Consider the following 25,320-nt stretch of genomic DNA (forward strand, 5'->3'; position numbering starts at 1 on the left):
AGGTCCTTCTCCACGCGGCTGCTCTGTAGCAGGTCACCTCCTAACCTATACTGGTGTAGTTTATTATTTAGCAATGTTGTGCTTATTATTTATCCCAACACACATGTCATCTTTGCTGAACAGGCAGTCATCAGCTGAGGATGCATTGACCTTCCTTGCTTCTTGGACCATGCTGGTCCTTGGCCTTACTAAGCTGTCTTCCAAGTCTCTGAGGCAAGGTTTCTCGCAGAGAATTTTATGCTTCCCACCTGCTCACCGACAGACCACCCCCATTAGGTGTTTTTTTCTCCTAAGTTGTTAGTACCATCTCAGTACATTAATTCTGCCCTAGCCTTTTTTCAGTTGTATTTATTTATTTATCTTGTGTGGCTTCAGCTTACATAGTAGCAGAGTTAGTTGCATCTTTCTCCCCAGACTGCACCGAATGTCATAGGCGTAGTTACAGGAAGAGATGCAAGTGATTAAAAAAAGAGCAAATCCTGTATAAAGCAGCAAGTCCTGCATAGAAAGCAGAGTAAAAGGTAGCCTTTTTATAATGTATTTTCACATTTTTTGACTATATTTTCCTTTTTGATTCCCTAATAGTGAAGACCTTTCAACATGATCAGCACAGTAAAACGTTCTAAATTAAGGCTAAAATTGTAGTTTAGGAAAACCGATAAATTCTGCCACATTTTTTCTTTCCTATGAACCTGAAAATTTGGATTATAAAATTGATGGCTGTCTAAAATGTTTTATTCCAACATGTGTTTTGCATTTAGGTTTGATTATTTTTCTGCTGTGTCCATAGGAGATTCTTAAGAATGAAAATTACAGAGAAGAAATGAAACACAAAATCAAAGATGTAACTGAAAAGGAGAAGTTGCTTCAGGCCAAGGAATACAGCGAGGGACTTGTTGCTGAACCAGTTCAGACTCGTGTTAAAGGCCACGCATCTGCCCCATACTATGGAAAGAGTGAGCCTTCGCAAGATCCAACTAGCACTGCAAGTACTTTTCAGCCAGGCTCCTGGATGCCACCAGGCAGTGGTAGTAGTCAAAACAAATAACGCAATGGTAGTGTGGAGGTGCCACATCATGGATAGTTTAACACACAACATAACCAGCTTTTATACCAAAGTGGGTGTGCAATAAAGTAATATTAAAGCAGTTTGGTTTTGCAGATCTGTTTGAAGAGGCTTGGTCACAACTATTGCAAAGTGTTTGGGTTCAGTGAGAACCAGCGCGTCTTACCACGTTTGGTTTTGACAGCTGCTCTTCATCTGTTGCTCTTGAAATCACAGGCAGAAGGCTTTCGAGCACACTTAGTTTTCTTAAATAATTCTAATTTATTTTTCCTTGAAAACTCATTTAAATCTTTTTAATGCAACAAGTTTCAGTGAATCAGTACACTCAGATTTTCCCAAACGTAGGCATTAGTTGGAAGGATTTTTTTCAGCATGCTTGTTAATTGCCTTAGCAGCACCAGGGTGCTTTCCTCTGGCATGTGGATGGAAAAGCTGGTGTCTTTGACAAGAATCACTGATGATGGACTCTACTGAACTTACATCCTTGCCACTTAAACAATCAACATACCTGAATAGCATTTGGTCTGCAGCCAGCAGTAAGTACAGAATAAAACTGAGCAAAGTTAAACTGCACGTAAGCACTGTAACAGAGGTTAGAAGTACTTGCTAAAGGCTGCTGGAAGACAATACAGGGTTTTGGGCAAGGCACTGTTGTTAGTATTTAAAAAAACCAAACCAAACCAAGACAAAGTTTTTATTTCTGGTGTAGGTAGGGATTTCTCTACTCTTTGGCCATAGTCTGCAGATTATATGCTCAGAAATTGTTTGGGAACTTCAGTCACAATAAAGACCACACCATGTTTTGGAAAAAACAGTATCAAATTTATTTATGCATTGCATCCCTCACCAGCCCTCCTCCCTGTGTTTTATGCTACGCAGGTATCAAAGGTGGAACGTGTACACATTTCACACCACTGGATACAAAATGTGAAGATTTATCCCCATATAGTTACAAAATGCCAGAATGTCATGTTGTGATAATGCTTGCTTTGACCAACAGAATTGAAAGGGCATTGGTATTTACTTTCAGTTATTTCACTTACGACTCCACTTCTCATCTAGTAACTAGTTCTATTAAGTTTTCTCATTCTAACAATGGTGTTTCAAGGTTTTATTTTTAAACAGCACTAGCTGCTAGAAAACACAGCTCTACTGATGCTTACAAATACGTCGTCTGAAAACCTTAATGAATGTCACAAGGTCTTTAGTGCTATACTGTTAATAAAAATTAGGCTTTGAAAAATTAATCGCTTATTAGAAAAAAACATGAATTAAGTAGTTTTGGCGTATTTACAGCACAAACCCCACTCAGACTTTTTCCAGTGTGCTAGAATTTTGCAACCTGGAAGGCAGCAGTTTCAAGCGCCAGAACATGGGTCTTGCCTAAATTCAGAAGGTCCTAAATCAAAGGCAGGCAAAGGTAGAAAGAACTACTGGCACCAGCATATGTATCCTCCTCCTATACTCTCCTGCAGCCATCTGCTATAGTTTGCCAGGACACTAGGCCACCTGGGCCTTTGGTCTCGCCCCATTTTTCACAGCAGAAAAAGGTTTCTAAAGGGAGAAACAAATTAGCTACAGGTGGAGCATCCAGGTTATCATTAGGGAAAACCAAATACTAGTAGTGTATTTTGTAGAACACAAGGGGATTAAGATACATGAAGGTACCAAGAATAAGCACCCAGCTTCCTGAAGTTTGGGCTGAATGAAAAGACATAATGGCTGCTAGTTCAGGAAAGAGGAAAAGCTAGCCTTGGTAATTTTTGCAGACAAGCCCCACCATCAAAGAGGCTACAGCAGCCCCCATGGGCACTGTGGTGGTTTAGGCTGGGTGCTGGCCCAGATGCCACTGCGCAGGCCACACCTGGGAGGTCCCAAGGGGTGGGCCCAGCCCAGGGGGTGGTCACAGGGACCAGGTATTCCATTCCCATAATGCCCTGCTCCCCTATAAAAAGGCCATGCGGGGTCTTCACTTCCTCTTTCGTCCCCTGCTGCTGCCTGGGTAACATGGCGTGAGCCGCCTCCCTTGGGCCTGCTCAGGCCCAAGGCTGGGTTGGGGGGGGGGAGAAAGAGCCCTGGGGGGGTTTGGGTGTACCCCCAGGTGGGGATGGGATGTTCTTGGGTATGTTCTGGGATCTCTCTCTTTGTCATGGTGCTTGTGGCTCTCTGTAAAACTTTCATTGTTGTTTGTTATTGTTTTCCTATTTAAACTTTCCATCACTTTTGCAATCCGTTTGTCTGAGTCGTTATTTCTGCCTGTGTGGGGAGGGGATCTGCCCCAACCCATTACAGGCACACAGCTGAACCGACAGCACCACATGCCATGTCCTTAAAGGAAATCAGTAACTGACGCTGGCTTATTTCTACATCTTTGTGGAAGGTACACCAAAATTGCCTTTCTGTAATCCAGTTTGCAATTCGTATTTCCACCAGAATCTCAATTTTTAAGACTCCTGTTAAATCATAGCTCAAAGAAGAAAAAAAGAATCTATCCCCAGAGCCATCTGTGCAAATTCAGAAGAGCAACCTGCACTAGAACACAAGTGGTAGATTAAATGTTTGTAACAGAAGTCACTTGGGAAAAGTTTAACACAGATCATCTCAGCAGAAAAAAAAATACACTGAGGAATTAGATTTCATATTTAAGAAGTAACAGGATCAAGTATCAAAGAACAGTTACAGCAGAATGCACAACTGTTTCATATTAAAGATGGAGTCGTTGCACAAGGAAGGTCTTCTCACCCCCCACATGCGTTTAGTCCTTCTTTGTTCGTTTGGCTTTTGCAATATTCTCTTGTCGTTTTTGTTTCTTCTTCTGCTCTCGTTCCCTGGCCTCAATCATTTTTGCAAGCTTCCATGAAAGTGCTGCACTTATTATGAACAATGGTGTAAGGGCCAAGATCACTGTAGTTAGAAAGCCGTATGGGTCCTTTGCAGCCCACTCCACAATGTATTCAGCCCAAGCCTTAATATCAATCATTTTTTCTGTTCTTCTCGTAGGGAAGCCCTATGGAATAATGAAAACAATTCCTGAGTATTCAGAGAAGTGTACCCAGCACAGGTATATCTCATTAAACAGCATGCTCATTTCTGGCAGGTTAAAAAGTGGCACATAGTATGTGAGAGCGTGCTACGAAGTGCTCTGACCTTACAGTGTTTACAAAATAATTTGGCATTTTCATTTGGAAACTACTTGACAGTGTCAGATACTATGTGGCAATATTCATCCCATACTACCAGTAGAAAATTACTATGGGGGGGGGGGAAAAGGAGGAAAAAAAAAAGCCTATGCTTGCCTGGAAAGGAAGCACGCACTCCTGGTTTGCACCAGGGAGGCATGGCAGCCGGGGAAATCCTTGAAATACCAAACTTTCAACAGCCAACGAGTCAAAACCAACGTAAAAACCGAGCAGGCGGCGAGCACCTCGGTGCCCGTGCTGGCCAGGCCCTCGGCCGGGGCAGTGCTAAACAGCCGCCACCCTGGCACCCCACACCAGCATAACCACTGTGATATCGTCGTCTCCCCGCGGCCCCGTCACGGCCGGCCGAGCGCCCCGCTCTCACCTGCTGCCGGGGAGGGGGCCCCAGCGCCGCCTCGGGCACCCTCCGGGCCTGTCGAGCGACGGAAGGCCAGCACCGAGGTCCCAGCCGTGAGGGAAAAGCGCCCGGCGCGGCCCGTCCCCAGCAACACTTGCCTCCGCTCGGCACAGGCAGCCAACCGGGAACGACGGCCGGAAGTTATCGCCGAGGCGCGGAGCAGGAGAACCGCCACGCCGCTCCTCACTTCCCTCCCGTCACCGCTCCGCGCACCGCTGGGCTGCAGGGCGCCGGCCTGCTGAGCGGAAACAGGAAGAAGGCTCTCGCTCCGCCCATGCCGGCCGGGCGCGGAGGAAACGCTGCCCCCCGCCACGCCTGGCTAGAGCGGCTCCGCGGGCCGCCCCACCCCCCTCCTCGGCCGCCCCACCCCCCTCCTCGGCCGCCCCACCCCCCTCCTCGGCCGCCCCACCCCCCTCCTCGGCCGCGGTCCGCCAGACCTCACTGCGGAGGCGCGGCAGCGCCACGCGCGCACCGCACGTAGCGGCTGACACGCGGGGGCGCGCACGGCAGGGGACGCCGGAGTGCTGCGGCCCCTGCCGCCCGCTGCGGCCCCTGCCGCCCCGCCCGCTGCTCTGGGTCTGCCCGGGGCAGTGCTTGCCGTCGGGGGCGCCGCGCCGCCCGCATCTGCTGGGAGCCGCCCGTGTCTGCCCTCTTCGCTGCCGCGGCAGCGACCTTCCCGTTCGTTTAAAAAGAGGTGCGGCTAGGAAACAAGTTTCCGACGTGTCCGAGTGGATTTTTGACGCTGTGCAGTAGCCCTGTGGAGGCTGGTGGCCCAATGCAGCTGAAACGACTGGCAGTGCCCGGTCGACGGCTCAGGCCGCTGCGGCTTCGGCACCAGCTGTGCTGTGTGTACGGTGGTTTAACTGGTCTCTAGCTCCTCCTCTTTCCCTTTTAGTGCTCCTCGAGCGCTCGGTACGATCTGCAGACCACAGGTGACTTCCGCCAGTAGCTTGGCATGGTACCGCAAGTATCTCCATCATGTGGGACATCCTGGCCTCCTCGGTTGGTTGGTTGGTGAGCAGCTGCAGTGCACCCTGCTGCAGTGCGATAGCTGCTTGCGGCTACTAGAGTGTGGTTGCTGCGTGCCTCCTCGCCTGACCTCAGCAAAAGCACTCGGCCGATCGCAGCACAGGCTGGGTAACTTAAAGCCTTCAATATTCTCACACTGGAAATTCAGGTTTTCAGATTTTGCTTTACATGTGTTGCACAAATCCTTTTGCCTTTCTATACAGGTGTGCACATGCACAGTGCTGTGCATTATGACTTCAGAGCATTCTGTTCTATTTAAAGGACAGGAAGCAGGCAAATAAATTTATTTTGTCAATGAGGGAATCATTGACAAAAAAGATCTGACTAATCCATAACTAATCTTACCAGGAGAGGCTGAGGCACATGGGGACATGGTCATGTAGCTCTCCCCATGCAGAGCTACAGGCTGGGGTCAGAGTGGCTGGAGAGCAGTCAGGCTGAGAGGGACCTGGGGGTGCTGGTTGACGGTAGACTGAACATGAGCCTGCAGTGTGCCCAGGCAGCCAAGAGGGCCAATGGCATTCTGGCCTGCATCAGGAACAGTGTGGCCAGCAGGAGCAGGGAGGTCATTCTGCCCCTGTACACTGCACTGGTTAGGCCGCACCTTGAGTACTGTGTCCAGTTCTGGGCCCCTCAGTTTAGGAAGGAGGTTGACTTGCTGGAACGAGTCCAGAGAAGAGCAACAAAGTTGGTGAGGGGTTTGGAACATAAGCCCTACGAGGAGAGGCTGAGGGAGCTGGGGTTGCTTAGCCTGGAGAAGAGGAGACTGAGGGGTGACCTTATTACTCTCTACAACTACCTGAAGGGAGGTTGTAGACAGACGGATGTTGGTCTCTTCTCCCAGGCAAGCAGTACCAGAACAAGAGGACACAGTCTCAGGCTGCGCCAGGGGAGGTTCAGGCTGGATGTTAGAAAAAAGTTCTATACAGAGAGAGTGATTGCACATTGGAATGGGCTGCCTGGGGAGGTGGTGGAGTCGCCATCACTGGAGGTTTTTAGGAGAAGACTTGACGGGGTGCTTGGTGCCGTGGGTTAGTTGTTTAGGTGGTGTTGGATTGGTTGATGGGTTGGACGCGATGATCTTGAAGGTCTCTTCCAACCTGGTTTATTCTATTCTATTCTATTCTATTCTATTCTATTCTATTCTATTCTATTCTATGTTGCTTTACAACCTACTTCAGCAGGGGAAGCTGGACTGTATGATCCCCAGGGGCCCCTTCCAACCCCTGCCATTCTGTGATTCTGTATGTTGAATGCAATTTTGCCTTATATGTAAAATTGCCTTTATTTGTGCACTCTCAGTGAAACCCTGTCTGTAGTGTTCACATTCTTGCAATACCTTTTCAAAACAGAATGTAATAGAATAGTTCATTTGGAAGGGACCTACAATGGTCATCTAGACCAACTGCTGAACCCCTTCAGAGCTGACCAAAAGTCAAAGCATGTTGTTAAGGCTATTGTCCAAATGCCTCTTAAACATTGACAGGCTTGGGCCTGATGACCTTTCTAGGGAGCCTGTTCCGGTGTTTGGTAAAGCAATGTACCAACCCAACATGTCCAGTCACTGGGCATAAGGAGAAAGAGGTCAGCACCTCTATCTCCACTCTTCTTCATAGGAGACTAGAGAGCAATGTCATTGCTCTTTGGCCTCCTTCTCTGCAAGCTAGAGAAGCCCAAAGTCTTTAGCTGCTCCTCCACAGGACATGCTGTCCTGGTTTCACTGGGCTAGCCATGGCCTGCAGGCCGTTTTGAGTCAGCCAGGAGCTTAAACTTGCGGATGTAAAAGCCAGGGCAGGTGTCCTGAGCTTGCTAACAGAATAGAATAGAATAGAATAGAATAGAATAGAATAGAATAGAATAGAATAGAATAGAATAGAATAGAATAGAATTAACCAGGTTGGAAGAGACCTTCGAGATCATCGTGTCCAACCTATCATCTGACACCACCCAATCAACTAAACCATACAACCAAGCATCCTGTCAAGCCTCGCCCTGAACACCCCCAGCGTCGGCGACCCCACCACCTCCTCAGGCAGCCCATTCCAGTGGGCAATCACTCTCTCTGTGTAAAACTTCCTCCTAACCTCCAGCCTAAACCTCCCCTGACGCAGCCTGAGACTGTGTCCCCTTGTTCTGGTACTGCTTGCCTGGGAGAAGAGACCAACATCCATCTGTCCACAACCTCCCTTCAGGTAGTTGTAGAGAGTAATAAGGTCACCCCTCAGTCTCCTCTTCTCCAGGCTAAGCAACCCCAGCTCCCTCAGCCTCTCCTCGTAGGGCTTGTGTTCCAAACCCCTCACCAACTTTGTTGCTCTTCTCTGGACACGTTCCAGCAAGTCAACCTCCTTCCTAAACTGAGGGGCCCAGAACTGGACACAGTACTCGAGGTGCGGCCTAACCAGTGCAGTGTACAGGGGCAGAATGACCTCCCTGCTCCTGCTATGAGAACATTCTGGAGAGGACAAGCATTACTGTCCATTGCCACTCTTGCAAAGAGGGAGGGGGCTGAAGAATGGAAAGAGTACTCCAAAAATCCAGCAAAAATGAAGGCACAGCGCAAAGTCATATGCTTAGGATATAATACAGACATGGAAAATAGGAGAGTTACTTGCATGAAAGCAAAGCTTTTCTTATGCCAACTGTGACTGAAAACTCCATGGAGTCTTCAATGTGTTTGTGTGTGTGTGGTGAAGGCAGACTTTGAGTAACCGTGTTCATTGTGCTTAGATGTGTTAACATGTATCAGTGAGTGGTCCAAAATTTCTCCATATAATGAAGCTGCTAAATATTCCATGCAGTGTGTTCCATAACTGCCTTTTCATCATTTGTAAATTCTGAGGATAACCTAATTCTTTGGAGCTATTTTTTCTACATGCAGCGTGGATTCTCCAATAATCTGTGTTGCAGTCCATGTGCAGAATGTCCCTCTTTCTAGAATGCACAGTGGTGGGGTTTTTAAGAGTTTTGAAAGATAGTTTGACTGTTGCTTTTTCCTCCAGTCTGTAAAAATCTCCAAGCTCCAAAAACTTTACTGGGACTTTTTTTTGCCAATGTATGATATATTCATCATACATGCCAGCAAATAAACCTCCTGGGGTTTATAGCATTACTTGTGCCAACAGAACTCCTTTGTACCAACGGGGACTAAGGAGTCTTTTTCTGCTACAAATCTGTGTTTTAAACCATTGGTGGTTTATGTTTAAGTGGATCTACAGTAGAACTTTATTCTGCAAATTGCATGAACAACCTCATATATTTGTAGTTTGCCATTGGTTTGTATATTTGTAGCTGCCATTCAACACAGCTGAGTATCCAAGATGAAAGTAATCAAGATCGTTAGTAATATTGCTTCTCTGGTCAGTTAATTTCAAACCATCCTTACAAATTGTTCTGCTAACCCTATCCTTTCAAGGATAGAGCACCTGTTGGGATAGACTATGACCTGTCTGCCACGTGATGTGCTGCACGCTTTTGTTATCTTTGAAAATGAAGAATATAGAATTTCATTTAATATTCAGTTAAAGAGTGATCAAACGCTTCTGTGCTCTAGGTGGTCTTATTTATGTAACAGCATTGGTTTTACTACTCCTATAATGAATAATATAATTGAAGAACTGAAGTGTGTCAGGCCTTACTCTATCCTTCATTTGGTCCTATTTTAGGTCTTTGCACAGTTCAAAAAGGGGATGGGTTATATTGCAGGGAAAGAGAGGTAAAAACAATTGCTGATACAGCTTTGTAAGTCCTCAGAGGCTTTCCCTGAGATAGCTTCTTGCAGCAGTTCAGGTAAGAAACTGAGAATCACAGGATCATATACCATTTGTTGGACACGATGATCTCGAAGGTCTCTTCCAACCTAGTTTGTTCTATTGGAAATGTGATGCTAGGCTTGGGCTGATTCTGCAAATTTCAGGCATCTCCACAGAAGTCTGATCCCCAGGTAACCACAGAGAAAGGCAGTGGAGAAAGACTTCTGCCTGTGAGATGCAATTTAGGCCTGCCACTATTCGACTCTTTCTGAAGCTGCTTCTTTCCTTCCACAGACCAAAGAGGGAACTAAGGACTGAAGATAGCGTTCCCAAGTTAAGCAGCCAGTGAAATACCAAGTGAAAGTGCAAGGAAGTTAAATGTCAATTTGAAGTACAAGGAACCCAAACCAAAAAGCAAATCCTTCAGTGAATCAACTCCATGCCTTTAAATATATGTAGGTAATATTCTTCCACCTTCTTAAAATGGTTTGAGATTGTTGAATAAAAGAAACCAGTGCCATTATCACTCTTACTTGAACTTTTAGGGTTCATATTTTCCTTGGTTTTGTAGAAGCTTTACAAGAAATTCCTGTCCGTTATAAAGCCATGTGCAAGCAATGGAGCTCAATACAACATGTTCAAATTTGGCAAGTATAGGTGCAGTGTGGGAAACTGTGATGAATCTGTGGACCCTTTGATGGGCCAAGAAGAGATTGACCTCGAGAATATTGCTGTGTATCTGTGAGAAAATACTGGTATGTACCCTGAATGAATATTGTTGTGTACTCTGGAATGTCTGGAAAGTCTCTGGGCAGACTGTGTAGATGTTTGAGGTAGAGGCGCTGCAAGATTGAGATAGAAGGATAGCAGAAGCAGAAACCTGGACTTAGCTCAGCAAGTAACTATAGCAATGTATCAGTAACCAATAAGGATCTTGTGAAAAGCTTGTTAATCAATCAGACATAGCCTCACTGTCATGACATACATACAAATATGTGTTGCTTGCAGAAATAAACTTTGTCTTTGTACTCTGCTTACCACAAGTGTATGTGTTTGTTGCTTTTGTCCATCACGTAAGTGGTGACAACTGGTGACCCACGAACATGATTTGAGGCTGTGGGTGGATGCTGCAGTGATGGCACCCAGTGTATCTGAGAGCAGTGGGGAAACTGTCTGACCTGGACTTACATAGAATACATAGAATACATAGAATAAACCAGGTTGGAAGAGACCTTCAAGATCACCGCGTCCAACCCATCAACCAATCCAACACCACCCAAACAACTAACCCATGGCACCAAGCACCCCATCAAGTCTCCTCCTGAAAACCTCCAGTGATGGTGACTCCACCACCTCCCCAGGCAGCCCATTCCCATGGGCAATCACTCTTTCTGTATAGAACTTTTTCCTAACATCTAGCCTGAACCTCCCCTGGCGCAGCCTGAGACTGTGTCCTCTTGTTCTGGTACTGGCTGCCTGGGAGAAGAGACCAACATCCGTCTGTCTACAACCTCCCTTCAGGTAGTTGTAGAGAGGAATAAGGTCACCCCTGAGTCTCCTCTTCTCCAGGCTAAGCAACCCCAGCTCCCTCAGCCTCTCCTCACAGGGCTGTGTTCCAAACCCCTCACCAACTTTGTTGCTCTTCTCTGGACTCGTTCCAGCAAGTCAACCTCCTTCCTAAACTGAGGGGCCCAGAACTGGACACAGTACTCGAGGTGCGGCCTAACCAGTGCAGTGTACAGGGGCAGAATGACCTCCCTGCTCCTGCTGGCCACACTGTTCCTGATGCAGGCCAGGATGCCATTGGCCCTCTTAGCTGCCTGGGCACACTGATGGCTAAAGTTCAGTCTACCATCAACCAGCACCCCCAGGTCCCTCTCAGCCTGACTGCTCTCCAGCCACTCTGACCCCAGCCTGTAGCTCTGCATGGGGTTGCTGTGGCCAATGTGCAGAACCCGGCACTTGGATGTGTTCAATCTCATGCTGTTGGACTCTGCCCATCTGCCCAGCCTGTCGAGGTCCCTCTGCAGAGCCTCTCTACCCTCCAGCAGATCAACTCCTGCCCCCAGCTTGGTGTCGTTAGCAAATTTACTGATGATGGACTCAATGTCCTCGTCCAGATCATCAATAAAGATGTTAAAGAGCATGGGGCCCAGCACTGATCCCTGGGGCACACCACTGGTGCCTGGCTGCCAGCTGGATGTGGCACCATTCACTACCACTCTCTGGGCTCAGCTCGACTTGACAGCTGCCTGGGTGAGGTAGGTGAGCCACTGGGAACATAATGGGACAACATTTAACAAAGGAAGAAGACTTAGTCCTTGGGACCTGGAAATCGTTACTAAAACACAGAGGTCTAAAAACTTGCTATGACTTACAAAGATTACTCTTGTGGGGTAAGCAGCAAGGTTTTGAGCCTTCCTCTACCACTCCTTTCAGCATTGCTGTGTGGCAGAAGCTGGGTAGTCATTTGTGGGACACCATATGGAAAGGAGAAAAAAGAGGTTGTGGATATGGCTACTACCTGGTACTTACTTAGTGATGCACTGAAAGATACTAAGCAGGAGTGGGACAAAAAGGAGGAGGGAATAATGGGGGAGTTGAAAGAAAGAGGGAGTGATCTGGCTGTGGGGGAGACGAATAAATCGGTAGAGGATACACTGGCATTCCCCCCCCCTCCCCCCCCCGATGCCTAGCTGCTCAGGAGCAGTTTCAACAGTGCAGAAGGTAAAGGGCACTGGTGAAAAGAAATTCTCCTCTCCTAATGAGCAACTTAAACTCCCCACAAATTGGAAAAGTCCAAAGACTTTGCTCAGATGCCGTTGGCTTATCAATCTCCAAGCGACCAGCTGAAAGCACATGTAAAAAGAGAGGAATGTAATCATCTTAATAACCTACAGACTTCACAGCAGCAGTTCCCTTCTTTGCCATCCGACAGTGAGGAAGAGAATGAGGGGGAGGTTTTGACCCAGAGTGTGACTGACCGCACAAAAGACTCTGGAGGACCGAGAGGGAGGGGGGGTGTCAGTCTTTCAGCACATCTGCTCCATGGACCTTGCCTCCCTGTAGTGTGACTGTGACCCCTTGTTCAGCAGTGAGATTTTGGCAACAGGTTTGTTGGAAAGCCGCTGCAGTGGGTGATTGGGATTTAGTGGAAAAGCTGGAGGTGCCACATGTAACTGCCACTCCAGAGGAAATGAATTCTCCCATGGGTGACACAAGTGCCCCCCAGGGTCAGCAGTCCATTCCTGACTGGGGTGAACCCAGCTCAGCAGGTCCCTCCTTGTGTCACAAATTGTCAGCCAAAATGAGGGGATCAGCAGGGATGGATGTATCCACAGCAGATGTAATAACCATCTCAGACAAAAGGGGTGCACAGGGTGCCTTTGGATGCATGGGGACTGACTGGTGGAGGGTTTGGCGCTCTTCTGATAGGATGATCAAGTAGTACCCTTCAAGTACATCTGGGGGTGGTTGATACTGATTATGTGGGACAAATTTGTGCTTTGGTGTCTACTGTAAGACCACCTATAGCAACTGATAAAGGGACTCAAATCGCTTAACTTGTGCCTTTTGTGAGCTGTGTTTCCAAAACAGAGCAAACTGTCCATGGTGACAGAGAATTTAGATCATAATAATAAGATATAAGTGATAATGGGTAAGTTTAAGTAGAGTAAGTTATTCTAGGAGTTCATAGGTTAAGATTTTTCTCTCTGGTTCGAACCTTCTTTTTTTGTGTGCCATGGCATTTCAAAAGAGCTCTGTAATATAGGTGAGGGTTGTGGTACATAGGTTTTCATTTAAAAAGGCATGCTTTAGGTAATGTAACATCTTTTTGTTTCTTTTTTAGGCATAGATTTGATGATCTAACTTTAACATAGTTCTTTAAGCTTTTGGGGGATTTTTGGTATTAAGCATAAGTTAGGAGTTTGATATATGGATATTATAAAATGAGGGGGGTTTGGTCTTTTCTTTGTATCCACAATAGCATTAAGATAAGGATTATAAAAATAGAAGAAAAAGGGGGACAGTTTTTGATAAACCACACAGAAATCTCACCTAGGAAAAGAAAGAATATCGGAAAGGGATGCATATTTTATCACCTTCAGGTTTTAGTGATACCAGCAAGGAAAAGCCAACCCATGTCATGACCTGGAAACATCAATTTTGCAACTCAGTGCTGCAATCATCTCAGCAGAAGACAGCACAAGAATCAAGAGGATGGGACAAACAGCAGTGCCCATGAAACTGAAAGCCATCAGACCTACCTAGCACTGACCGCAATGACCGTCATGATAATGTCAGACCAAAAGCAGCGACAGCGCAGGTCCAGTATGTCTTCTGTCTGTGGTCTTACTCTATGTTCTATTACAAAAATGTAGTGGAATTTTTTATTTCTAGTGGGTAGCTATACATCTGCCCAAAACTGTGTACAAGCAGGTTCATTTTGTGGCTTCTTCAACACAGAAGCCAAAGTTGAAGGCACTGATATTTAAGCCTTACATTATATTATTTTTGTGAACTTTACTGCTGTACACTTTGAGGTTAAAAATAACTAAATAATTAAAAGTAGCCTTCTCTGCATGTATGTTCTGCAAACCAGAACCAGCATTCTGTCTAATTCATCACATTGCATTAATGAGCTAAGCATGGGTTGCTCTTTTATAGTTTCTTTCCAAGAGCAGTAGGAGGTAATGATACTATTTCACCAAGTGTCAGAGCTACCTGACCATGTTGTGTTGACCCTAACTGGAATGGAACAAATGTTCTGGTATGATGCCTGCAGGAGCCACTGTACTCTGCATATGATGTAAAAATGAGTTTCCCATAACTCACAGTAATAATAATTGTACTGTATAGAGTTTCAGTGGTCTGAAACGTTCATCACATAGCCAGGGAATATCCCTCATAGTTATTCTAGCGTCCTTGCTAAATTCTAGTTCAAGTTACATACTACCTTTAACAACAATTGCTTTTTAAACCTCCACTGATTTTTATTTCATTTTTTGTGTGGTACCAGAAGGATTCCTGATGATCTAGGGTAAAAGTGAAGTTTTGAGACTCTTATTGTAGGATAGACTTTAATGATTCAGGACTCCTGTCATAACAGAGGATCCTCATTCTAAACTCATTACTCCTTCATCGGCAACTAGACCTGTATGCTATGGTACGTTTCCCCTCTGTGTAATATGGCTGCCATTTTCCATCTGAATGTGGCAGTGTCTTGTTCTGCTCATGTGTTCTTAGGAACACTTTATAAAGTACTGTAGGGCTCTCTGCTGCTGAAAGACAGGGTATAAACCTTCAGTACAGACAGTGAGTAACAATTTCAGAATTAAATTGACATAAGAGTAGTACATGCATGAGTCACTGAGATCTGTAAGACAGCCAGCATTTTGACTGCTTCCTGGTCCCTCTTATATGGAAAGAAACTGTTGTCAGTGGAAGTGTGAGTCTGTACCTTATTTGAATTCTTAGTCCCACGGAATGGAATGCTATAGCAGTCTGTAGCATTATGTGCACATCCCTCCTTCGGTTCCCTTACCTGGTTTTCATGCCAGAGTTAAGACACACAAAAGTAAAAGCTTTTCACTTCATTCTTAGCAAAGCAGAATGATTAAACATAAAGGAACATTTCCAAGACTACAATATCTAAACATCAGCCAATCTCAACACTGATGTTGTGGTCTGAAACTCCTCAGTTTTAGGATCATGTGTTTAAATAATACCTTATGTTCAAAACACAATCAGAAAAGATTCACTGGTTCACTGCTATGGAACTTATACTTACTTCCTTGTTGCTGAAATAATGTTCTTAGGAATGTCCTCACAACTGTCATATCTCACTGACATAAATTTACTGTAATTGTAACAGTAGTGGTCAGTTTTGCAAAATGTATAGAAGTACGTTCTTGAAATTGAATTGTTGATGACATGCTTCTTATCAGTCTGGTATCTCTCAACTTGCCTACCCTTGCCAGTGCTAGGTCCCCGTCTAAGTTTCAAACATATGGAGTATGCACTTAGAACAGGCATCACTTAGCAAGAACAATGAGCTGAAATTGTGTAATTTAGACTGTCACCAAACATCACTACACATCTGATTTGATTATAAGCAGCTTGTCAGGCATGTTTGCAAAGCTTAGACATGAGCTCAGGCAACTGAAAGCTGCCATCAGGATAGTTCGTCTCTGTTCTGAGACACAAGAGCAGTGGATTTGAATACTCACTTGCCTTTTTCTTGGTAGCACAAAGCCTTTTAGAAGGGATCGGTTATATTTTTAAAGGTGGAAATATTCTTTTCTGTATGCATGCTGTTTAAGAGCTCTACCCACAAAATTAGCATAGGAATTTTCTCTATACCCTCCAAAGGTTCACACCTCTCAGAAAACAGTTCAATTAGGCCACTCTGTAAAGAGAAGGCAAGTCAGGGGCAAAGGCAGGCAGGGCAGTTGCCTCACTAACAGGGATTCAGGGCCATAGTACCCGAGCGTGAAGAACAAAGCAGGCCTTACGGTGGTAGCAAGATTCAACCAACAGTTCAAGTCACCAGGCAAGTCTGTCTCTTGCCTGAGACAGGTCCAAGATCAAGTCAGAAAGTCAAGTTAGTAGGGTTGGGATCAGAGTCAAGACAAGAGCAAGGACAGGCATTATTGCAACAAAATTCAAGACAGAGCTAGAGCCCAAACTTAATAGCAGCTGTGGAGCAAAGGTGTACATGAACCCACTCCTACATCGTTTTCTCACACAACTGTTTCTATGTAGCTCTCTGAATTAAGGTCACAGAGCTGCATGAAGGCAGTGCTGGACTTGCACCACAGGCAGATAAATCACAGAGTATCTCAAGTTGGAAGAGACCCACAAGGATCATCATGCCCAGGTCCTTGCAGGGCTACCTAAAACAAAATCATGTGCCTAAAGCATCATCCAGACACTACTTGAGTGATGACAGGCTTCGTACCATGACCATATCCCTGGGGACTCTGTTGCAGTGACTGACCACCCGCGTGGTGAAGAACCTTTTCCCAGTGCCCAGTCTGCACTTCCCTTGATGCAGCCACATTCCATCTCCTTGTATCCTACTTCTGGTCAACAGAAAGAGATCAGCAGCTCCTCCACTACTGCCCCTTGTGAGGAATTTTTAGGCTGTTATGAAGTCATCCCTCAGCCTTCTCTAAACTGAGCTAACCATGTAACTTCAGCCACTCCTCCTAACTCTTGCCTTTCAGACCTTTTACCATCTTCATCATCCTCCTCTGCATGTGCTCTGATAGATTGGTGTCCTTATATTGAGGCATCAGAACTGCTCACAGTACATGAGGTGATGTTGTGGTCCCTGTAAAGTCTGATTTTACTTTCTTTGATGCCTAGGAAAAAAAACAAACAGATTCATGCCTGCAATTTTGTCAGGGTAAGGTGACCTGTTCTGCTTACAACTGATACAACCTCTCTGGGCAACCTGTTCCAGCATTCGGCTACCCTTACAGGAAGAAAATGTTTTCTGACAGTGAAATGGAAATTCCTGGTTTATGCTCATTTCCTCTGTCCCTTTCTTTGGGAATAGTCTAGCTACATCTTCTTTGCACCCCCTTTTCTCCCAACCCTGATCAACAGCTCTCTGATAAGATCTCTCTTATCCATCTCCTCTCCAGGCTGAAAGGTTACAGTTCTTTTAGTCTTTCTTCATGTGACAGGTACTCCAAGCTCTTAATCATCTTTGTTGGCATCTGTTGTACTTGCTCTGGTCTCTTTTTTTTCTCTTGTACAGAGGAGCCTGGAACTGGACACAACACTCCACATATCTTTGTCATCAATACATTGTGTTTTATGCCAGGCTTATCAATAATGAATAAACAAAACAAATGCTCAAGATTAAACAATTCTGCTAGGAAACTTTTCCCTTTATTTTTCAACAACTACTGTTGTCAGCTACCAGTTGTTTAACTGTAATAAACCCTGTTTCATAATCAAATTCTTTTGCTTGCAATATTTACTTTGTTTGGATTTATTTTGTTTGTCTTGTTTTATCAAAATGTGTGCTGGGTAGTATGTACCTTTCCTAAATTTGTGCTCCATAACTTCCTCTTTCATCAAAAAATGCTGTAAACAATTAAGAACTACGTAATTTATTAAATTATAACAGTAAATTATGGATGATTATTGGAAACTTGTAAAGAAGATTTTACTAGATATCTCAGAATTAGAAAGTAGATGATAGTGTAGGTAGAAAATGAAAGCAGCTATTTCAACAATAACATCATAAAAACTAAACAGTAATTTGTATTCTAAAGCAGAATGTAGGAATTACAGAGAGGTGGTGAGAGAATTAAGCGCAAGAGGGCAGGCTTATAACCAGAAGTTTTGATTATATTACCTTCTAATAAAATAATTGATCTGGGAACAGTCATAAATATTTATGATCCACATCTGGAGAAAAGTCTGCTTTTGGCTTAATATGTGTTTGCACTTAAAAATGGACAGATCAGGTTTACATACTTCTGCAGGACTCTTTTCTAGGGAAAGAACGATTTCATAAAGATGATGAAATGTCATAGCCAGAATCAATCAGGAGGCAGAATAGGTGGTCACAGGGGATTTCTTACATTAAATATTTAGTGAATATTCAAACTGAAATCAGTGCTTTCAGCATCAACGATTCCAGTTGATGGTGGCACCTGAAGAAAATGTTTGTCTCCTATACTTATTTTTTATTTCCAGTTAAAAAAGGTGATTTTGTCACTATCACTTTTGAAAGAGCCTCAGTCAACAGTATTTTACATTACATAACAAGACAGGGTGATTTCACTATTTTGTTTCTTTTAATTGTCTGACAGTACTGTCTTTCATCTAGCTTGAATGATGCTGTAAGCATTCATGCTCTGTCGCATATCTCCCCAAGGTTTTTGGTCTGTTACTGTACACATTATGTACTGTTTTCTGGAGATGGTTTAGTGTCCATTTTGAATGGAAGTGTTTCATAATGTGGTTGAAAGCTATGATTCAGCTTAAGCTTTGTGCCATCCAATTTGCTTCTGAGAAGGGAAGCCTTGTCCTCCCTGCTGCCATCAGGCATTCCCTATCAGAGGCAATGTGTTTTCTCCAAGGAAAGCTTTTACTTAATAAAAACTACCAAGGAAGTATTCCCAAAAAAAGAGGGCACACTTTTTGCTCCTCTGGTTCAGAAACATTTTTCACATTAGTCACAGTCCTTGTCAAGGCAGGGAGAGGCAGTGCCCCTCATTTTCATTCTTAGAACTTTTTGAACCGAACAACTATATTTATATTCAGTCCTGAAGTCTAACTACTCTGTGCCTGTGGTGTTTGTTTAATTGCTCAAACGTTTCCAGTGGAGCTCTCCATTTCGGAGTGAACAGAACCACACATGAGTCTTGGTGGTTCCCACAAACTACCACAATAATCGCATTGCCCACTCCAGTAATCAAAATAACACCCCTCAGTCTCCTTTGTTAAATGAAGGATATTCATGACTTCCAGACCAGTTCTGCCTTGCTGATGTTGGTATTGAATTTCCCATTGACTTGTCTGGAAGGAGAATCGGACTCGCAGAAATTACTGTGAGAGGCACAATGCAAATTTTATACCCACAAAACCATTGTTTACATTGGTCTAGAGAGTCAGGTCCAGAATTGTTTGGCTTTTTGCAATCTGCTGCTTCATTTTACATCACTGGGAAATCTGCAGAGTGGAAAGCAAGGCAGAGGGCTGTTTGAACTGTTTAGAGGTGATTGCCTATGCTGAATTTGCATGTTGGACAAGTGCTTTATAAAATACCTCTGCCTCAAGGAAATTCAAACATGTGAACATAAACAATACATTCAAACATATGAACAAAACCAAGACAGGTAAAACATGTAGGAGGACTTCTTCCTTTCACTCTAGTGTCCTCAAAAAGCTGAGAATAGTTGTCTCAGTCCCCTGCATCAGGAATTCAGTGGTAGGAGCGGCTGGCTGGGGAGGAGATATGCTCAGATGTTCTTTGCTCTCTTTAGCATCCCAGTAGTGCCAGAGAAGTACAAACCAAATTTAGTGTAATTGAAGATTGGGCTGCCACAATGGTAGATTTGTTGCTTCTTTCACAGGAAGGTTTTATATTAATTTACAAGCATTCCTGTAGATCACAGCTGCAAATAACTGTGTAAAATTAAACATGTTCACTTTGATGGTAGGAGCTGGGGCCTTACTGCCTATGTGCCCTCTGGAGAGAAATCATGAATGTGATGTTTGAATGTCCTTCAAGTAAGTCTTCTGCATTTACACTTGTATACATCCTCCATGAGAGGTGCTCATAAGGCCTACCCAAATGATTCTGTCTTCTTAGGAATCGCTAGTTCTGATCGCAGTCAGTTCCCTGGAACAAGGCTATGACTTTCTACCAATTCTAGGATGCACAGAGGTTCCCCACAAAGAGTCTGCATTCCAAGTAAACAAACTCTTTGTGGCCCCCCACACTAGTTTGTCTCTTATGTGTGCTTGGCATCTGTAATGCTAAGTTGAGAATGCATTAAAATTTTGTTAAGCACAGTGTAGTAAATGAAAATGTAATAATGTAGTGATTTCATGAAAAGGTACTGGTTTGATACGTTAAAATGTTTGTTTGTTATTTGTCCTTCGGTTCTATGAAATGTCAGCCAGCCCACTAATCTGGTCAGTAAATGTGGAAAGGAAATTCTGACTTTTACATTCTACATTAACGTGCACCACTTTAATCACCACTTCTGAAATGTTTTCCTGTAGGCAGGTTGCACTTTGATCTTGGTTGCACTTTTCATATATTTAGTTAAATACAGAAACTTCTTCTTCCAGTTCTTCTTCTGTAGCTTAGGCAGATGTGTTTGTATTTGTACTTGGGACTCCTGCACTTATGTTAAAGGTTTTTATTGTTTTGATTGTGGTATGGAAGGAGATTTGCATGTAACTATTTCTAACTTGTTTGGTGAACAATTCTAGCATACATACAATACTTTAACCTCACAGGCTGCTGAAACTAGATGTAGCTCTGACCACTCCAGCTTTCAGAGAAATTTAGTACTATTTTAACATTATTATATGAATCTTACTCATGATCTGTAGTGTTTAAGGATATTATTCTTATTGACCAAAACTATTTGACCATTTCATTTTACTTTTTTTCTCATAAAAATAATGAAGGACAACATAGTGGAATGATTTCCTCCTACAGCCTACATTTCTTTCTATTTATTGATTGCTTTCTGCATCACCAGTTTGATTTTTTGTGTATAAACATATGTTAGTGTCTCTTTCAATCACCTGTGAACTTTTTAATAACACCCTTGTGTTTATAGAAGCTGCCAGAAACCAGTCAGAGCAGTAGCATGCCCCTAGTTATATCTTGTGCATTTGTCTATCATTTAGTAAGCGTAGTTATTTGGGACTCAAGTATAGCACATGGTTTCTTCATAGTGGTTTTGTTGTGGAACAAGAAAAATACATGTATAATGACCCACAGCTCTAAGTACCTTTCAGCATTTCGCATGCTTACAGCCTTCAAGGTTTCAGTGCATACTTGAATTCATCAGAATTTCCAGCTGTGAACGATCTCCTTTACAAAAAACCACGAACAAACAAAAAAAGCCCCTCACAAACCACCCCCACCACCCCACCCCAACAACAGCTACAAACCTACCACAAACAAACAACAAAATCCCAACAAAAACAAACACCAAAAAAATTTCTAGGGACCAATGGACCAATGTTATGAAACCCCACCTGTGTTGTTCTTCGTATTTCTAGCCCTGCCATCTCTCTAAGCCTCATTTTCTGTGGATGCCTGCAAGATAAGAGGGACTATGTAAACATGCCTGGAATGTTTCTAAATCCAGAAACTAGTAAACCAAAGGGGGAATCAGATTCCAGAGCCTCATGGGGAGCACTCTGTTATTCTTGAACTCCTCTGCTTATGAGTCACAGCTCTGCAACACATATGTGGTGATAACATGCAAGAAGTTTAAAGAAGAGAATAAAGAATATATAGTAAATAGTTCCTTTGTCTAAGTATTAGTTAACAAATCTGAAGATCTTTCTCTCCATACATAACTACATCTTCGCAGAGGGTATATATTTATTCTGACAATGTTTTGCTTATTAAATGCAACTACTTAAAGTCAGCTATCAGTGCTTAAAGAGGAGAATTCCAAATAAAATAGGACTCAGTGTAAAAACATGAATTGTGCCTTTCAGGGAGGCTGTGGAATTTTATATGCCTGAGATTTACTCTTTCTAGAACACATAAGGCAGTGGTGTCAAGCGTTTGCCCTGCACTGTGGTTCAATACTGCAGATGTGTGCAGAGACCGTGGAAGGCTTTTTCACTAAACCTGATTGTAGTGCCACATTTCTTACATCTGTTTCCCTTTTCCTGAAAGATACACTTTGAACCAAGAATACACTGAATTCCCCCCATCCCCCACATTTTTCATTAGAGTTTTACAAAACAGAATAGAACAGAACACAATAGAATAGACTAGACTAGACTAGAACAGAACAGAATAGAATTAACCAGGTCAGAAAAGACCTTTGAGATCATTGAGTCCAACCTATTATCCAACACTATCTAATCAACTAAACCACTGCACCAAGTGCCTCATCCAGTCTCTTCCTAAACACCTCCAGTGATGGTGACTCCACCACCTCCCTGGGCAGCACATCCCAATGGTCAATCACTCTTTCTGTGAAGAACTTCTTCCTAACATCCAGCCTAAACCTCCCCTGGCACAGCTTGAGACTGTGTCCTCTTGTTCTGGTGCTGGTTGCCTAGGAGAAGAGACCAACCCCCACCTGGCTACAACCTCCCTTCAGGGAGTTGTAGACAGCAATAAAGTCTCCCCTGAGCCTCCTCTTCTCCAGGCTAAGCAACCCCAGCTCCCTCAGCCTCTCCTCACAGGGCTGTGCTCCAAATCCCTCCCCGACTTTGTTGCCCTTCTCGGGACACGCTCCAGCAAGTCAACATCTTTCCCAAACTGAAGGGCCCAGAACTGGACACAGGACTCAAGATGTGGCCTAACCAGTGCAGTGTACAGGGGCAGAATGACCTCCCTGCTCCTGCTGGCCACACTGTTCCTGATGCAGGCCAGGATGCCATTGGCCCTCCTGGCTGCCTGGGCACACTGCAGGCTCATGTTCAGCTTACTATCAACCACTACTCCCAGGTCCCTCTCTGCCTGGCTGCTCTCAGCCACTCTGACCCCACTCTGTAGCTCTGCATGGGGTTGCTGTGGCCAATGTGCAGAACCCGGCACTTGGATGTGTTCAATCTCATGCCGTTGGACTCTGCCCATCTGTCCAGCCTGTTGAGGTCCCTCTGCAGAGCCTCTCTACCTTCCAGCAGATCAACTCCTGCCCCCAGCTTGGTGTCATCTGCAAACTTACTGATGATGGACTTAATCTCCTCATCAATAAAGTTATTGAAAGGCATGGGGCCCAGCACTGATCCCTGGGGCACACCACTGGTGCCTGGCTGCCAGCTGGATGTGGCACCATTCACCACCACTCTCTGGGCTCACACTCTAGCCAGTTCCTGACCCAACACAGAGTGTTGCTGTCCAAGCCATGGGCTGACAGCTTGGCCAGGAGTTTGCTGCAGGGGATGGTGTCAAAGGCCTTGCTGAGGTCCAGGTAGACTACATCCACAGCCTGCCCTGCATCCACCAGGCAGTCACCTGATCATCGAAGGAGATCAGGTTGGTCAGGCAGGACCTGCCCTTCCTAAACCCATGCTGGCTGGGCCTGATCCCTTGGCCATCCTGGAAGTGCTGTGTGATTGCACTCAGGATGACCTGTTCCATAATCTTGCCTGGCACTGAGGTCAGGCTGACAGGTCTGTAATTCCCTGGCTCCTCCTTCTGGCCCTTCTTGTGGATGGGCACCACGCTGGCCAGCTTCCAGTCTTCTGGGACCTCTCCAGTGAGCCAGGACTGATGAAAAATGATGGAGAGAGGCTTGGCCAGCTCATCTGCCAGCTCTCTCAGCACCCTAGGATGGATCCCATCCGGTCCCATGGACTTGTGGGGATCCAAGTGGCTCAGCAAATCTCTAACTACTTCTTCCCGGATCACAGGGAAACTATCCTGCTCCCTGCCTCCATCTGCCAGCTCAAGAGCCCAATTGTCCAGAAGACAACCTATCTTGCTATTAAAAATTGAGGCAAAGAAGGTGTTAAGTACCTCTGCCTTTTCCTCATCTTCAGTTACTATATTCCCCTCCATGTCCACTAAGGAGTGGAGGTTGTCCTTGTCCCTCCTCTTGCCATTAATATATTTGTAGAAGGATTTTTTGTTGTCCTTCACATCAGAGGCCAGTCTAAGCTCTAAATGGCCTTTTGCCTCTCTAATTTTTTTCCTACATGACCTAGCCACATCCTTAAACATTCCATGGGTTACCTCTCCTTCCTTCCAAAGACGATACACCCTCTTTTTTCACCTTCATTCACCCAGAAGTTCATCACCCATCCAGGCTGTCTGTCTGCCCCGGCGGCTCATCTTCCGGCACACTGGCACAGCCTGTTCCTGAGCCTTCAAGAGTTCTTTCTTGAAGTAGGTCCAGCCCTCCTGGACCCCTTTGTTTTTAAGGGCTGTTTCCCAAAGTACCTTCTCAGTTAGTTCCTTGAGTAACCTGAAGTCCACCCTCTAGAATTCCAGAGTGGAGGTTTTGTTGCTGCCCCTCTTAGCTTGGCTGCATATTGAAAACTCAATTATTTCATGGCCACTGGACCCCAGACAGCCTCCAACCACCACATCTCCCACCAGCCCCTTTCTGCTTGTAAAAAGAAGGTCAAGCAAAGCCTTACCCCTGGTAGGCTCACACAGCAGCTGGGATAAGAAGCGATCCTCCATTCTCTCTAAGAACCTTCTAGACTGCCTCCTCTCTGCTGTGGTAAGTTCCCAGCATTTATCAGGCAGTTAAAGTCACCCTTAAGAACAAGGTCTGGCAATCTTGAGACAGCCTCTAGCTGTTCAGGGCAAATACACTTTGCATAAAGCAGGAATTTAGAGGGTTATAATTTAGGACAATTTTTATTTAGGTCAGTTTTAAGAAAGTATATTGATTTTTTTTCCATCTTTTTATTACCTGTACCATATAAAAAGACCATTTACCACTGCTATTATGCAGTCCAAGTATTTTCCTTTGTAAAATCCTTAGCTCAAGCAAAAAAGTTCCTACATTATATTACCACCAGATTTTCACCAACAAAACAGCTGGATACTTGGACCTCCCCTGTTTATGACTGTTAGTGTCATGCAAAGTAGAATAAACATTACAGAATGAGTCTGTTTGTGGATACTCCTATTATGTAACCTTCCAAAATGATTTAAATGTGACAAAGGTTAGGCTACAGCTTAGGAAGAAGGGCTACACAGAGAGAGTGATTGCCCATTGGAATGGGCTGCCCAGGGAGGTGGTGGAGTCACCATCGTTGGAGGTGTTCAGGAGGAGACTTGATAGGGTGCTTGGTGCCATGGGTTAGTTGTTTAGGTGGTGTTGGATGATAGGTTGGACACAATGATCCTGAAGTTCTCTTCCAACCTGGTCTATTCTATTCTATTCTATTCTATTCTGTTCTGTTCTGTTCTGTTCTGTTCTATGTCAGTTTTGTCTTGAATGCTAAGAAATGTGCAGCTGCCATGTATACTTACTCGTCTGACAAATGGTTGCCAAATGAACTGCTGATTTTTATTCCAGGTTATCTCTCTAGCCCATTTTGCTGCTGTGCAGAGAAATGCAAACCTAGGTGAAGGCACAGGACTTACATGTTGGCGTTTCCCAATGCACACACCACTGCTTCTCTTTCCTTGAGCTAGAGAAGTGCCTCTGACATACTCATTTCCCCCTGCCAGTGTATGAA

At 44.6% G+C, this 25,320-nt stretch overlaps 2 protein-coding genes across 2 annotated transcripts in view; one reads left to right on the forward strand and one right to left on the reverse strand.

Annotated features, from left to right (window-relative positions):
• NDUFAF2 (NADH:ubiquinone oxidoreductase complex assembly factor 2) overlaps positions 1-1,146 on the forward strand; it is a 61,985-nt gene extending 60,839 nt beyond the window's left edge. Inside the window, exon 4 of the mRNA XM_054178506.1 lies at positions 791-1,146. Coding sequence (XP_054034481.1) covers positions 791-1,048 — 258 coding nt within the window. The 3' untranslated portion in view covers positions 1,049-1,146. The remainder of the gene's footprint in view (positions 1-790) is intronic.
• Positions 1,147-3,459: 2,313 nt separating this feature from the next.
• On the reverse strand, positions 3,460-4,069 carry SMIM15 (small integral membrane protein 15). The gene has a single exon (XM_009910076.2). The coding sequence runs from the start codon at positions 4,044-4,046 to the stop codon at positions 3,822-3,824; it is 225 nt and encodes a 74-aa protein (XP_009908378.1). The 5' UTR covers positions 4,047-4,069; the 3' UTR covers positions 3,460-3,821.
• Between the last annotated feature and the right edge of the window lie 21,251 nt (positions 4,070-25,320).

The sequence above is a fragment of the Dryobates pubescens genome, chromosome Z (genome assembly GCF_014839835.1).
Source record: "Dryobates pubescens isolate bDryPub1 chromosome Z, bDryPub1.pri, whole genome shotgun sequence".
Taxonomy (NCBI): domain Eukaryota; kingdom Metazoa; phylum Chordata; class Aves; order Piciformes; family Picidae; genus Dryobates; species Dryobates pubescens.